General features: G+C 44.6%; 1 protein-coding gene across 8 annotated transcripts in view; it reads right to left on the reverse strand.

Annotated features, from left to right (window-relative positions):
* The window catches only part of HCFC1 (host cell factor C1), a 120707-nt gene that overhangs the window by 22385 nt on the left and 84229 nt on the right, over nt 1-14093 (reverse strand). For all 8 annotated transcript variants that reach the window (XM_078769910.1, XM_078769911.1, XM_078769909.1 and 5 more), the window contains 3 exons: nt 6235-6368; nt 5352-5501; nt 5054-5242 (listed from right to left, as the gene is read on the reverse strand). In XM_078769910.1, coding sequence (XP_078626036.1) covers nt 5054-5242; nt 5352-5501; nt 6235-6368 — 473 coding nt within the window. The remainder of the gene's footprint in view (nt 1-5053; nt 5243-5351; nt 5502-6234; nt 6369-14093) is intronic.

Raw genomic sequence — 14093 nt, forward strand, 5'->3', positions numbered from 1 at the left:
AGTTTGAGGTGAAGGTGGGAGTGCATCAGGGGTCGGTACTAAGTCCACTACTATTTGTAGCTGTGATGGAGGTGCTGGCTCAGAACGTAAAGGAGGGTTTCCCGTGGGAGTTGTTGTATGCAGATGATCTGGTGTTGATTGCGGAAAGTATGGATGGACTGAAGGAAAAGATGAATAAGTGGAAGGAATGTATGGAGACAAAAGGTCTGAAGGTGAATATCGGAAAGACGAAGGTGATGGCAAGTGGTAAAGCATGTGGTGAGGTGGAAAGAACTGGGAAGTGGCCCTGTGCTGTGTGTAGGAAGGGTGTCGGAGTGAACTCCATTCAATGTACAATGTGGGCTGAGTGGGTTCATCAAAAATGTGGTGGTCTGAGAGGGTCATTAACCAGTGTGGAAGCTACATTCAAATGTAAGGTGTGCACAGAGGGAGCTGCAGATGGAGGAAATGTTGAGTTGGATCTTGGAGACGGCATGAAGCTGGAAGGTGTGAAAACATTTTGCTACCTCGGAGACATGCTGAATGGAGAAGGTGGATCAGACTCGGCAACGGTTGCTAGAGTGAGATGTGCATGGAAGAAGTTTCGGGAACTGAGTGGCGTGCTGATGATGAGGGGAGTGTCGTTGAAGCTGAAGGGAAAGGTGTATGCTGCATGTGTGAGAAGTGTTATGACTTATGGGAGCGAGACATGGGTAATGAACGTAGAGCAGCAACGAAGGTTGGAAAGGGTGGAAATGCGAATGGTTCGACGGATGTGCGGAGTATCGTTGAGAGAGGAGGACAAATGATGAATTGCGAAAGATGATGGGAATAGAGCCTGTGATTGATGCTGTGAAGAGGAACAGGTTGAGATGGTTTGGTCATGTGTTGAGGAAGGATGAAAGTGACTGGTTGAGAAGAGTGATGGAAATGAATGTAGAAGGAAGTAGAGGACGGGGAAGACCGAGAAAGACTTGGCTAAAGATGGTCGAAGAAGAAATGCGGGCAAGGGGGTTAACAAGGAGAGATGCAGAAAATAGGGCAAAATGGAGAAGATTGTCATGGGGACCGCAAGGCTAACCCCCTCTCTAGTAGGGAAAATGGCCTTTAAAATGCATGTTGTTGTTGTTGTATTGAAATTGGTCACTTAGTTTGATTCAGAAAAGTCTCAGTGGTGATTCCATAGCTTTGTCATTACTGCAGTTCGATGAAATGAACCACCTTGCTCTGTGCAAGTGGCTTACAGTCCATCCCCCCCCTCCCCAACTCTAATCATAGTAAAAGCAGTATTGTGAGTGATTACTTTGGGGTGGCTCTGCAGGATAACCTTGACTAGAGGAACGCACAATCGACTGAGCAGTCCAGCCTCAGTTCAAATCTCAACTCGGCTAAAACCATCATGCTGATGTTTCACAGGCAGGGAGAGGCTTCAATGTGTGTCCCGTCTCTCAGATGGATGTTAAACTTGACGTCCCGTCTGCCAGCATTAGTTGGTGGACGTTAAACATCTCACGATGTCCTTCGTGAAGAGCAAGCGAGTTTCTGCCGGTATTCTGACCAAACTACAAACTCCTTCTGTAAACGATAGGGGGCACTGCATCAGCAGCACAGCTGCACCCCTGCAAAGGCTGATGCTAACCCGCAGCCTGGCGCTGCATATGAACGATGACTCATAATTTGGACATAAGGCTTATAAGGACTGTGAAAGTAAATAAAGGTTAAGAGAAACGCATCCTGAGGATTTTGTTTTCATTCAAGTCGTATGTGCACGTCACCCACCTGACGGAAATTTTTTTCCCCTTAATTTTCTTGTTCAATCTTACTCTTGAGCATTTCACTGCTTTATGGTGTGTATACAGTGCATTCAGAAAGTATTCACACCGCTTGACTTTATTCACATTTTGTTGCATTACAGCCTGAATTAACTAGAGGTTCCAGGGAACCTGAACTCAACTGGTCTATATCAATATGGTTAGAATATGCATAATAGAACCACAAACTATATAGTTTATATGTGCTAAGGAGGTACAGTAACGTTGAAGGTATCTCATGTTTAAACAGGAAACTAGAAAAAATTGAGTTGTAAGTGAGGCATGAAAAGTAAAACTACAATGAGAAGCATGAAAAGCAAAACTAAAAAATTGATTTTTCAATATGGCCACCCTGCCGCGCCCATTTTTGGGCGTGCAACGCCCAAATGCAATCCCAAACTAGTTTATGTCTTAAAGATGCTGCATAACAAGTTTCATCAAATTTCATCAATATTTGTGACTTTTAGAGCGTAGACGTCGAATTGTTTACAGACGACAGACAGACAGACAGACGACGGACACTGGGTGTCAACAAAAACTCAGCTGGACATAGTCCAGTTGAGTTAAAAATGGGTTAAAGTGAGATTTTTTTTTTTTATCACTGATGCACACGCAATAAATATCCCATAATGTAAAAGTGGATTTTTTCCCATTTTTTTTTTTACAAAATAATTAAAAAGGCAACACAGAAATATCTAATTTACATATGTATTCAACCCAGAGTCAATACTTCGTAGAAGCACCTTTGGCAGAGATTACATCTTCAAATTTTCTTGGGTGTGTCAACATCACTTTTGCACATCTGGATTTTAGGAGTTTCTACCATTCCTCCCTGTAGATTTGCTCAAGCTTTGTCAAGTCGGATGGGGAGTGTTGGTGAACAGCAATCTTCAAGTCTTTCCACAGATTATCAATGGGATTCAAGTCTGGGCTTTGGCTGGGCCACTTGAAGACTTTCATATTCTTGTTTTGAAGCCATTCCAGTGTTGTTTTTATTATATGCTTGGAGTCATGTAGGAACGTAAATCTTTGACACAGTCGAAGGTCTTTTGCACTCGGAAGCAGGTTCTCCTCAAGGATTTGCCTGTATTTGGCTCCATTCATTGTTCCCTCTGCACTTGCAAGTCTCCCAGTCCTTGCTGCTGAAAAGCATCCCCATAGCATGATGCTGCAACCACCATGCTCCATGGTCGGGATGCTGTTGGATTGGTGATGAGCTGTGCACGGTTTCTACAAAACGTAGCGCTTTGCATTCAAGCCAAAGTGATCAATTTTGGTCTCATCAGACCACAGAATATTTTGCCTCATGCTTTCTAAGTCTTTCACATGCCTTTTTGCAAACGCCAGGTGTGCTGTCATATGCTTTTTTTTTTTTTCCCTCAGGAGTGGCTTCCTTCTGGCAGGTTCTCCCATGAAGCCTAGATAACTGTAGTTTTGTCAGAGTTGTCATTGGGTTCTTGGTCACCTCCCTGACCAAAGTCCTTCTTGCCCAGTTTGGTCGGATGGCCAGCTCTAGGAAGAGTCAGGGTAGTTCCATATTCTTTCCATTTCCTAATGATGGAGCTCACTGTGCTCTTGGGAACTTTCAACACTCTAGAAAAGGTTTTATACCCTTCTCCAGATATATACCTCCTCATCATTCTATGTCTGAGTTATTGGACATCATGGCAGAGTTTCTGCTCTGACATGCACTGTCAAATGTTGGACCTTATATACAGTGCATTAAGAAAGTATTCAGACTCCTTCACTTTTTTCACGTTTTGTTATGTTGCAGCCTTATGCTGAAATCGTTTAAATTCATTTTTTCCCTCATCAATCGACACTCAATACCCCATAATGACAAAGAGAAAACATGATTTTAGAAAGTTTTGCAAATTTATTGAAAATAAAAAAGCCTCTCCTCAGTGAAAGACACATGAAAGCCCACAGAATCTTATTTCTCACAGTCAGAGTTGTGACTGTTTATAGACCCAACACCCTACACCCAACATATACTGTTTGTAGAGCGTTAAAAAAAACAAAAGCCTCCTAATTCCAGTTAGGCATAAAGCCACGGAAAAGGCAAGGTTTAAAAATGATGAAACGTGGGCACAGCACCATATGTCAACATTTATTACCTCCAGGTAGATGGACATTATGTTTTCACTCGTTTGTCTGTGAGCAGGATATCGCAAAAAGTTAGGGCCTTATTCAGACAAAATTTGGTGGACAGGTTGAGTCTGTAACAAGGACAAATTGATTAGTTTTTGGTGAAGATCTGGATGCAGATTCGACATGTTGTTTTGTATCAGTGGGATACAGAACGTGAACTGTTCAGCCTGGCCAAGTTTTTTTGCTCTTCCGAGTGCCGTTTGAGTTAAGAATTGCTACAACATGAAGTATAGTTTAATAAATGAATTTTCTCATCCCTCATCTACAACTTCAGCCCCATCTCCTACATAGCAGACAGGTATATTTGATGGTAAAGTCTAAACTGGCAAATGATGCATTCTGAAAATTTGTTGAGAATAATAAATTTAACTATGATAGACTTAGTGCAAAGTTCGATCTTAAAAGAAAAGAAAAAAACAAACAAGAAAGAGTAATCAGATTGCAGACCCTCCCCAGGACGTGTTTTTAGTGGCGTTTAAGGCTTTTGTGTTAAAACAAATATGGTGGCCAACCACGTGACCGATGACTCCATTTTTTTTTTCTCCACCAATTTATCCATAGATGACGCTCAATAAATTTCATCTTGTTCAGATGAGATTTTGTACTTGTCAACTTATGACGTCATAATGGAGAACCTATGACATCATTAACATATGTTATTCCCCATGGAGAGTTCTTTACAATGAGCATTGTCAATTTTTTTCGATGCAGTGCTTTCAGAGATATAAGGGTGCAAAGTTTTTCGGTTTTTCCAAGATGGTGCCTGTACCACGACCTATGACGCCATACTTATCATTAAAAATTATACAGGAAGCACACCTATGGTTAAAATTTCCTATCAATCGTACCAACAGTTGCAGAGAAAATCATATTTATTCTGTGCGGACAAACAGACAAACGGACTCAAATGCAATACCCTCTCCTCTGGCGAGGGTAAAAATTCAAGCCTTTGGCAATGAAATCAAGGGTACGACTGATATAAATTCCGATGTTCTGTACATCAAGGAACACGAACACGTTGAGATAGAGTGTAACATATTTCCAAAAGACAAACAGGAGAAATTCCCACTTGGTAACTCACCGCCACAGTACAGCAGAAGGAATGTCCTCACCTTGCTGATCTTGATTGCAGATGGGGCGCCGGGGAAGCCTGGGAGACACGTTTTGAAAGCAGAAATCTCTGAGAATGATCCACGGCCCAGTGCATTGATAGCTGCTATTCTGAACTTGTATGCTGTGCCGGGCAGCAAGGCTTGTTGCTTAAGTGTGCTGAGATCGGGCACGGTGCCACTTTCACCATCCTTCCACAAAAACAAACAAAAAAAACAATTATAAATGGCAGGGAAATAAGGCCCCGCAATGAGGCTTCCACATCCCAGTGATAACATCACACACGCTGCTCAAGCACACCTGTGTGTTACCACTGTCCTCGGGTGGCAAGTGATAGTTTGTTACAACAGTGTTGGTACCCTTGAAGATGCCCACATCAAACCAAGGAGCCGCCTCCTTTTTTGGTGGTGGTGGCTTTGGTGGAGAAGAAGTGTCCATAGGCTCTACCTTCTGCATGCATCGGTAAAAAAAAAAGATCACTCAATGCTCCTGTTCGGTGTTTCAAGTCTACAATATATTGCTAATAAAGAGAAAGGATAAAAAAGTGACAAACAAATTGCGAATACAGGCATGAACAACAGCAGCGGCATAAGAAAGAAAACATTTGTCATTAAAAAGTTTACAATCTTTTTAAAACAGGGGTGGCCAAAGGAATTTGTATGGTAATAACAACCTCATCCACCACCTCCATCCTCCGACTCAAACCCCAGTCAAAATTTCCACCAAGTAGTTTGAGCCTGATTCACTCAATAACATTACGAATCAAGGAGCATGGCCCTGTTTCATGAAACTAATAACACAAGGTGTTAAGGTCTTGAGGACTCTTCCCGAAGAAAAACAAGAGGACTTCAGTAACGGGTGGGTGTGAGGGAGTGACACCAGATGGCAAAGTAAGAAGAGTGAAAGGCAGTGGTCAAAAGTGCTTCCCCATTTAACACGGCGAGTCCTTTAATATACTCCATCCTCCTCCCCCCACCGGCTGGCTATGGTGTGTTGATGAGAGCTGTATTCACCAACAACATCTGTGCTTCTGTATGTTCAAGGAACAATTCCATTGTCTTCCCTACCTGTTAGGTCTTCGGCAGGGAGTGTTTTGAAGATGATATGGTATTAGGGGTAAAAGAGCATCGATAGAGGTACTACAGGAAGTGTGCTCATAAACGGAGTGAAGTAAAGTTCTCACCACTGTGGGGGGTGGAACAACCGGTGAAATGTCATTAGCGACTTGAGCCAAGGCCGTGGCGGCTTGTAGCTTTGCTGGGCTCACAGCCACAGATGGCAGGGAGGGGGTGAGCAGAGAACTGGAAGGGGCCAAACCTGCAAAGCAACAATAAATAATCCTGGGGTAGATTAAAACATGCAGCTGGTGGTAGTCGAAAGGACGGCAAGTTTTTTTTTTTTTAATGTGGTGAAACCTGAAGCGTTTCGGTATTCCCTATAAAAAAAGGTTCCATTTGTTCATTCCAGCAATTTAATGCAAATTTAAAAACTTGTGAAATATAATTTGAATGAATTTGAAATGAATATACAATGTGAAATTATAAAGAAAATATAATTTGATGTGAATGCGTCCATGCATATGCCTCCGCTCACGTTGGATGTTGACCCTCTGCTACGTTTGATCTCCATTAAAGGTCACATGGAAATCTTTGCACCACAGTACAAATTTGTACCAAGTTTGGTCAAAATCCCTTCGTTCACAAGTTATCGCGGTAACGGAAATCTGCTACGCACACACGGGTGGGCAACCTGCGCTGCGATGGCAGAAAAAAAATCAATGAATTACAATGAAACTGTTGATCAGTAAGATTACCGACGCGGATTCTACTCACATCAAACATCTCACGAGTATTGCTTTCTATAATGTCGCTTTTCAGGCTGGCAGGTGCACAGACACCTCAAAAATGTGTAGCCTGGGTTTGAATCCCGACGGAGCTATACACTGTCATCCTGGTGTTTCACTCGCAGGGCAATACATCAGTGTGTGCGCCGTCCCACGGAAGGACGTTAAACTGGGCGTCCCTCCTATGGGCATTATTTAGCGGACGTTAAAGTCTCCACTTAGTTGTTGGACGTATCAAGGATATTTTTGATTTATTGATTAATCATTTAATCGATTAATTATTTATTGATTAATCAATTAATTATTTAATTTTTTATTAATGACTTATTTAATTACATTTCTAAAAGATACATCTTCGGATGAAGCACTAGTGGTTTAGTTATGCTATTAGCCAATTGATTAAGAAAATATTTTGTGATAATCTTTTATTGATTTTAATTATACAATTAATCAATCAATTATTGTACACCTCTCCCTCCCAATGCAGTCTCGATGAGCTGCACTGCAGTATTGCCGGGCGCCCCGGCAATGCCGCGCTGTAGGATATTTAATTATTTGGCATGGGGGCGGTGTACTTTGAATGTATCTGTACTTGTTTGGCCTTTTTTGGGGGGGCCATTTTTGGTCCCCTTTTTGAAGCAATGTTTTGCAGCCGGATGCCCTTCCTGCCACCAACCCTGTTAGTCGCCTCTTGCGACACACAGGGAATTACCAGTGAGCTGGTACTCAATTTGCCGACCTCGGAAGGATGACAGGCTGAGTCAACCCCCTGGCGTTAATTCAGCGATCGACCGAAAGAGAAAAAAAAAACACCTTTAGAGGCCATTTTTCCCCGCAAAGCGGGGGTTGGCCATTTTCGGGCACCGTGGTTGTTGTTGTTTTTGTTGGTCCCCTTTTTGAAGCAATGTTTTACGGCCGGATGCCCTTCCTGCCGCCAACCCTTTTACGACAAACGGGGAATTACCAGTGAACTGGTACTCAATTAGCCGACCTCGGAAGGATGACAGGCTGAGTCAACCCCCCTGGCGTTCATTCAGCGATCGATCCTAGGATCCTAAGCTGGCACCCTAGCCGCTAGCCCAACACCAGGCTCTAGACCGAGAGAAAGAGAGAAAGAGAGAAATATATATATATAATGTCCCTCCTTGTCTTGTCTTGGACTTTGCAATCTTGTAAATGCCCTTCTCTCCTTTATGAGTATCCAGGTTCTTGGAGCATTGTTTCCATGATCTACTTTTGCCACTTTTCTTTTTTAAACCTTCTTTACACCTTCTCTGTGTTTCCGAATTTAATGTTTCCTTCCTGCCATACCAGAAAGGAGTCTTTCTTCCATTCAACAGCTTCCAGGACTTCTTGTTCCACCAACATTTACTTTCTCATGCAACTTTTAGTCAGGTTCACTATGTTTTTTCGTTCAAAATCATGGTAGATTAGCAAACCTATACATTTTTGGAAACGTTATTACATGGAAAATCTGAAAATCAATGTTTACATTTGCCAATTCCGACCAATTCGATTCGACTAATTCGACCAATCGACCAATTCGACCAATCGCTTCGATCGACCATTCGACCAATTCGATCGATTCGATTCGATTCATCGAATTCGATTCGATCGACCATTCGACCAATTCGATTTGCCAATCAATTTGACCGACCTTTGCTTGTGTGGAACGGACTGTGAAAACGATGCGGACTATATTGTCGGATACGACACACAGGACAGTGACGACGAACTCTAAATGGCATATTCTGTAATTGTGTATGTTTGATGCCATTGACTGCCTGTGTATATTTTGTCATTGACTGCCTGTGTAGATGTGAAGTTATACTGACTGCATGTGTATATATGATTTTGCTGACTGCCTGTGTATGTTTGGTGATATGAATTATTGTGACAAATTTTGATGTTATTAACTGCCTGTACAAAATGATAACATGTATTTGATGATGCAACTTATCGCGAATATAAAGACAGTATTTTGCAATTCAAAACCTTTGATTCGTGTCTTACCATTCCCCATAGCACTAATTTGATACTTTCATTGGATTCCTTGTCCCTGAAAATATAGGTTTAGTATATTTTAAAAAGTTTTTAGGGTAATTAGAGGCAGAAATAGAACAAAATATTTATTTTACAGTGGCCGTTTGGAAAATCCAAAATGGCCGCCATACAGGTATCTCTCCAAATGTAAACATTGATTTTTAGTTTCCTTATGCTATAACCTTTCCAAAAATGTATAGGTTTGCTAATCTACCATGATTTTGAACTAAATATAATTTATTGACATAGTGAACCTGACTATTTCCTATCTTGGGGTTTTCCACGGATCCTTTCTGCTGCTTGTATCAAGGTGTTTTTCAGGACTTTCAATCCATCACAACCCCTCTTGTTACCTCCAGAATCGTGTCCTCCCTCTCCATTACTTTTGCACATCTTCCCAAAACTTTTGCACATCTTCGGGACCCCCATTCTTTGATCATAGGAGGAAAAGCACGGGGTAACTTTCCTGCATTGGGTTGTGGAGGTGTGTGTCAGGGTGGTGCTGAGGCGTCATCCACCAGACGACAGTCTCCTTGGGTTAACCTGAGGCGGTCCCTTCAGGTGAGTGCCTGGAGCGCTCTTACTCTAAGAGAGGATGATCACCTGTCTTTGTTATCATCTGAGCTCCGGCGTTTGAACATCAGTGTCACAGCACTTTCTGAGGTTCAGAGGCCGGATAGTGGCAAGATCATGGTGGGTGGTTACACCTACTACTGGTCTGGTCGCTTTGACGGTTACCATGCCCAGGGAGTTGCTATAGCTGTGTCCAATAAGTTGACTCCCATGATAGTCGAGGTAGCACCGGTCAACGAGCATATTATGAGACTGAGGATTCGTCACTCTTTCGGTGTCATCTCCCTGGTCTCTGTATACGCTCCGACTGAGGAAAGTGACCTCACTGTGAAGGAGGCATTCTACGCCACGCTCAAGTCTGTGTTTGATCAGTGCCCCAGGAGAGATACTCTTCTAGTCTTGGGGGATTTCAATGCATCGACTGGCACCGACAGGGATGGCTATGAGGCATGTGTTGGTCCCCACGGATCTAGGACTGTGAACCAGAATAGCACTAAGTTCCTCAGCTTTGCAAGAAGTCATGGACTTAGGGTGGCTGGCTCATGGTTTCAGCACCCACAGCCTCATCGCTGGACTTGGTATTCCAATGCTGGTGGTGTGGCAAAGGAGATTGACCATGTGCTCATTGATGGTCGATGGCGGATGCTCCAGAACTGCAGGGTCTACCGGAGTGCTCAGTTCCTCAACACTGACCACATGGTTGTTGTGGCAACTCTGAAGTTGTAGCTCAAATCCAAGAGAATGATATCATCCCAGCCTAGGCTGGATGTGGGCAAGCTCAAGGAGGAGAGGGTATCTGAGGAGTTTGCGAGTAGGTTGAGTGTGGGGGGGGGGGGGGGGGGGTTTGGAGGGTCTGGATGCTTCAAGGATCCTGAGGAGTTGTGGAATGCCTTCAAGACCACCATCCTTGATGTTGCCGGTGGCGGTCTTGGAACCCATCAGGCGAAGAAGAACTTTATCTCGAAAGGAGAGACTTGATACCATCGACCAAAGTCACAGGGCCAGGCTCGATTGCAGAGCTGAACTGTTCCGGGAGCTGAGGCGTAAAACTGTACGCTCGCTGTGGGCGGACAAGGAGGCCTATGTGCAAGGAATCTGTGAAAGGGTAGAAGAGCATCACTTGTGGACATGTGATTCTCATCCTGTTTACAGAAGAATCCGTGCATTGCGTTCCTCTAAGCCTGTCCCTAGGTGTACTGCAGTTAGAGCAGAGGGTGGTGGCCTCTTAACAGAGGAGTCTGAAGTGAAGGCCCGTTGGGCCGGTTACTTTGAGCGGCTGTACCAGGCTGACCCACCGGCTGTCGAGTTGGATGTCAAGGGTGTTGCAATCCAAAATGCTGACCACCCCCCCCCTCCTCCCCCCTCCAATTAACTGGGAACCGCCTTCACTTGTGGAAATACAGGCGGCAGTGAACCGGCTGAAAGGGGGAAAAACTCCTGGGATTTGTGGCATCCATGCTGAGCTTCTCAAGGCTGGTGGAAATTCTGTACTTGTCGTTGCATGCAGTTCTGTGCTCTGTTTGGAGCACAGGCATAATCCCAACTGACTGGAAGAGGGGCCTTGTTGTCCCCCTCTGGAAAGGGAAGGGTGATCACCAGGACTGCAAAAACTACCGAGTGGTAATGCTACTCTCTGTGCCGGGCAAGGTTTTTGCTGGGATAATTCTTGAGAGGGTTCGCCGCCATCTGCTCGAGCACCAGCACCCAGAGCAGTCGGGGTTTACACCAAAGAGGTCAACGATTGACCGTATCCTTGCGCTTCGGGTCCTCACTGAATGCAAGCGAGAGTTTCGCCAGGGGCTGCTTGCCGCCGATGTTGATCTCCGCAATTACACTGCAAAACGTTTGATCAGGTGAATCAGGAAGCCCTCTGGAGGATTCTTGGTCTTCGTGGGGTGCCACCAACACTGATCAATCTGACCTCTGAGCTATACTCTGGTACTGAGAGTGCTGTGAGGTGTGGTGGCTCCATCTCCGACTTATTTCCAGTTGTTACTAGAGTTCAGCAGTGGTGTGTACTGGCTCCCACACTCTTCAGCACTTGTGTAGACTGGATTCTGGGGAGGATGTCGGAGAAGTCAGACTGCGGTGCATCGTTTGGGAGTGTTAAGATCTCTGACCTTGATTTCGTCGATGATGCAGTCATCTTTGTGGAGACGCTGGATGTTCTTACGGGGGCCCTCCAGGCACTGAATGAGGAGGCAGAGCCGATGGGATTACGGATTTCCTGGGTCAAAACCAAGATCCAGTCTTTCAATGACATCTTGAATGCTGCTGTCTTGTCTATGCCCGTTTGTGGCGAAGATGTTGAGGTCACGAAGAGATTCACTTTCCTTGGCGGTGTTATTCATGTCTTCGTATGTTGTGAGCCAGAGGTTGATGGACGTCTGGGTCGGGCCTGGGGAGTCATGGATTCACTAGATCATGGGGTGTGGCGGTGTCGGTATATGTGCAGGAGGATGAAAGTCAGTCTTTAAGTCCTTGGTGCTTCCAGTCTTGCCTCTACGGATGCGAGACTTGGACCCTTACAAGGGCCAGAGAATGCGACTTAACCCCTTTGGAACCAAGTCTCTTCGGAGAATCCTTGGCTATCGCTGGTCGGAGTTTGTGTCCAACGAGCGGTTGCTGAGAGAGACTCAGATGAGATTTGTTTCCTGTATGGTCCGTGAGCGTCAGCTGCGGCTGTATGGACATGTGGCTCGTTTTCCAGACGCTGATCCAGCTCACCAGATACTCTCAGCAAGGGAGCCTCGTGAGTGGAGGCCAACGGGCCGACCGTGTGCCTCGTGGTTGCAGCAGGTCGGCATTTCAAGGAGATAGGGATGGGCCAGGCATCAGCCTGGGAGATTGCAAGACGGATGCCCCTGGAGTACCATCGGAAAGTGGATACGGCGACGCACTGCTCTGACGCATGCTCCCATACCTGACCTGACCAAAACTCACCGATGCCTTTACACTGCAATTTCCAAAGCTGTAATTGCTCCTCACAAATCTTGTAATTCCTTGCGATCTGTTTCCATTCTTATATACAACAACATGCATTTTAAAGGCCATTTTCCCTGCGAGAGCGGGGGTTAGCCTTGCGGTCCCCATGACAATCTTCTCCATTTTGCCCTATTTTCTGCATCTCTCCTTGCTAACCCCCTTGCCCGCATTTCTTCTTCCACCATCTTTAGCCAAGTCTTTTTCGGTCTTCCCCGTCCTCTGCTTCCTTCTACATTCATTTCCATCACTCTTCTCAACCAGTCACTTTCATCCTTCCTCAACACATGACCAAACCATCTCAACCTGTTCCTCTTCACAGCATCAATCACATGCTCTATTCCCATCATCTTTCGCAATTCATCATTTGTCTTCATTCTTATATCCACAACACAAATATTATTTCCATGTCGACTCCACGTAGTTTCAACATCTCCTTCAGTTCTGTATACAGGACCACTCCAACTCCTCTTTCTGGTGCTCTTCTTCCCTCCACCCCAAAAAACACAACATTCCCCAAGTTCTTTGGTACTGCTAACTTTCCTTTTAGTGTCCTGGAGAAATAGAATTTGCATCTTCCTTTTTTCCATAAAAAAATCACAAGCTCTCTAAGCTTGCATGTACAACTTCTGACCTTACATGTCCCAAGTCTCTCTCTTCTCACCAATAACCTTTGCCACAGTCATGGGTTACGCTGCTGTACCCTTCATACACCTGTCACCACAGTTGGAAGAATTTTTTGTGCATTGCTTATAGCGACCGCCCAAACCATGTCGGAATTCCAAAATCTGAGCATCAGGCAGAAACTTTAGGGCAAATTTTACAGCCATGTGTGGGGTGTGGAGCAGGGTTCAGTGCCCTTTTGGGTGTCTGAAACTCCACGATCTTCCATGACCCTTGACTGATTTTCCATGACACCACACAGGCATATTTTACTCACCCCCATACCTCAATACACATCAGCAAGATTATGTAAATTATCAAGGATTTAAAGTCGACCACTATCCTTCTTCTGTTGAATAACAGATTAGGTAACTGTTAACATGACAATGTGGTGGGCTGGACCCAGAAGGCCGGTAAAGAATAAAGAAGGTCAGATAGCAGAGAGATGGATCGTTTTACTGGAAGATAAACAGCTGGTGTTGTTCTCCAAGAACATTGGTCGAGCTATCCTAAGCTGCAGGTTTGTGATGTGTCAATGGGAAATTGTTTTACGAGTACGAAAAGAAAGACTTACGAACGATTCTCGGGAACGTAAAACATTCGTACACATTTGTTGTATTCTAAAAATAACAGAAAACACACTCGCTCTCAATTTGCAGGATTTCCCATCACTGTCGGTGAAACCCCATGATTTTCCAGGATTTCGATGGCCTGTACAAACACTGGAGGGCCAACTACAATAAGCGGTGGGCCAAGCCCTTGTCCACTGAATGATTCACCCGCAAGGCAAAACTTGCAAGGACCAGTGGACTGGTTTTAAGGCGCTGATCAACTGCCTTTCACACGTTAGCTGTCTGTATAAGCAGGATGGGTACAACAAGCCAGTCGATTGGAGCATGCCGAGGAGAAGCTTCATACGAGATGCTGATCATCGAGGT

The sequence above is a fragment of the Myxine glutinosa genome, chromosome 1 (assembly GCF_964187855.1).
Source record: "Myxine glutinosa chromosome 1, kmMyxGlut1.1, whole genome shotgun sequence".
Taxonomy (NCBI): Eukaryota; Metazoa; Chordata; class Myxini; order Myxiniformes; family Myxinidae; genus Myxine; species Myxine glutinosa.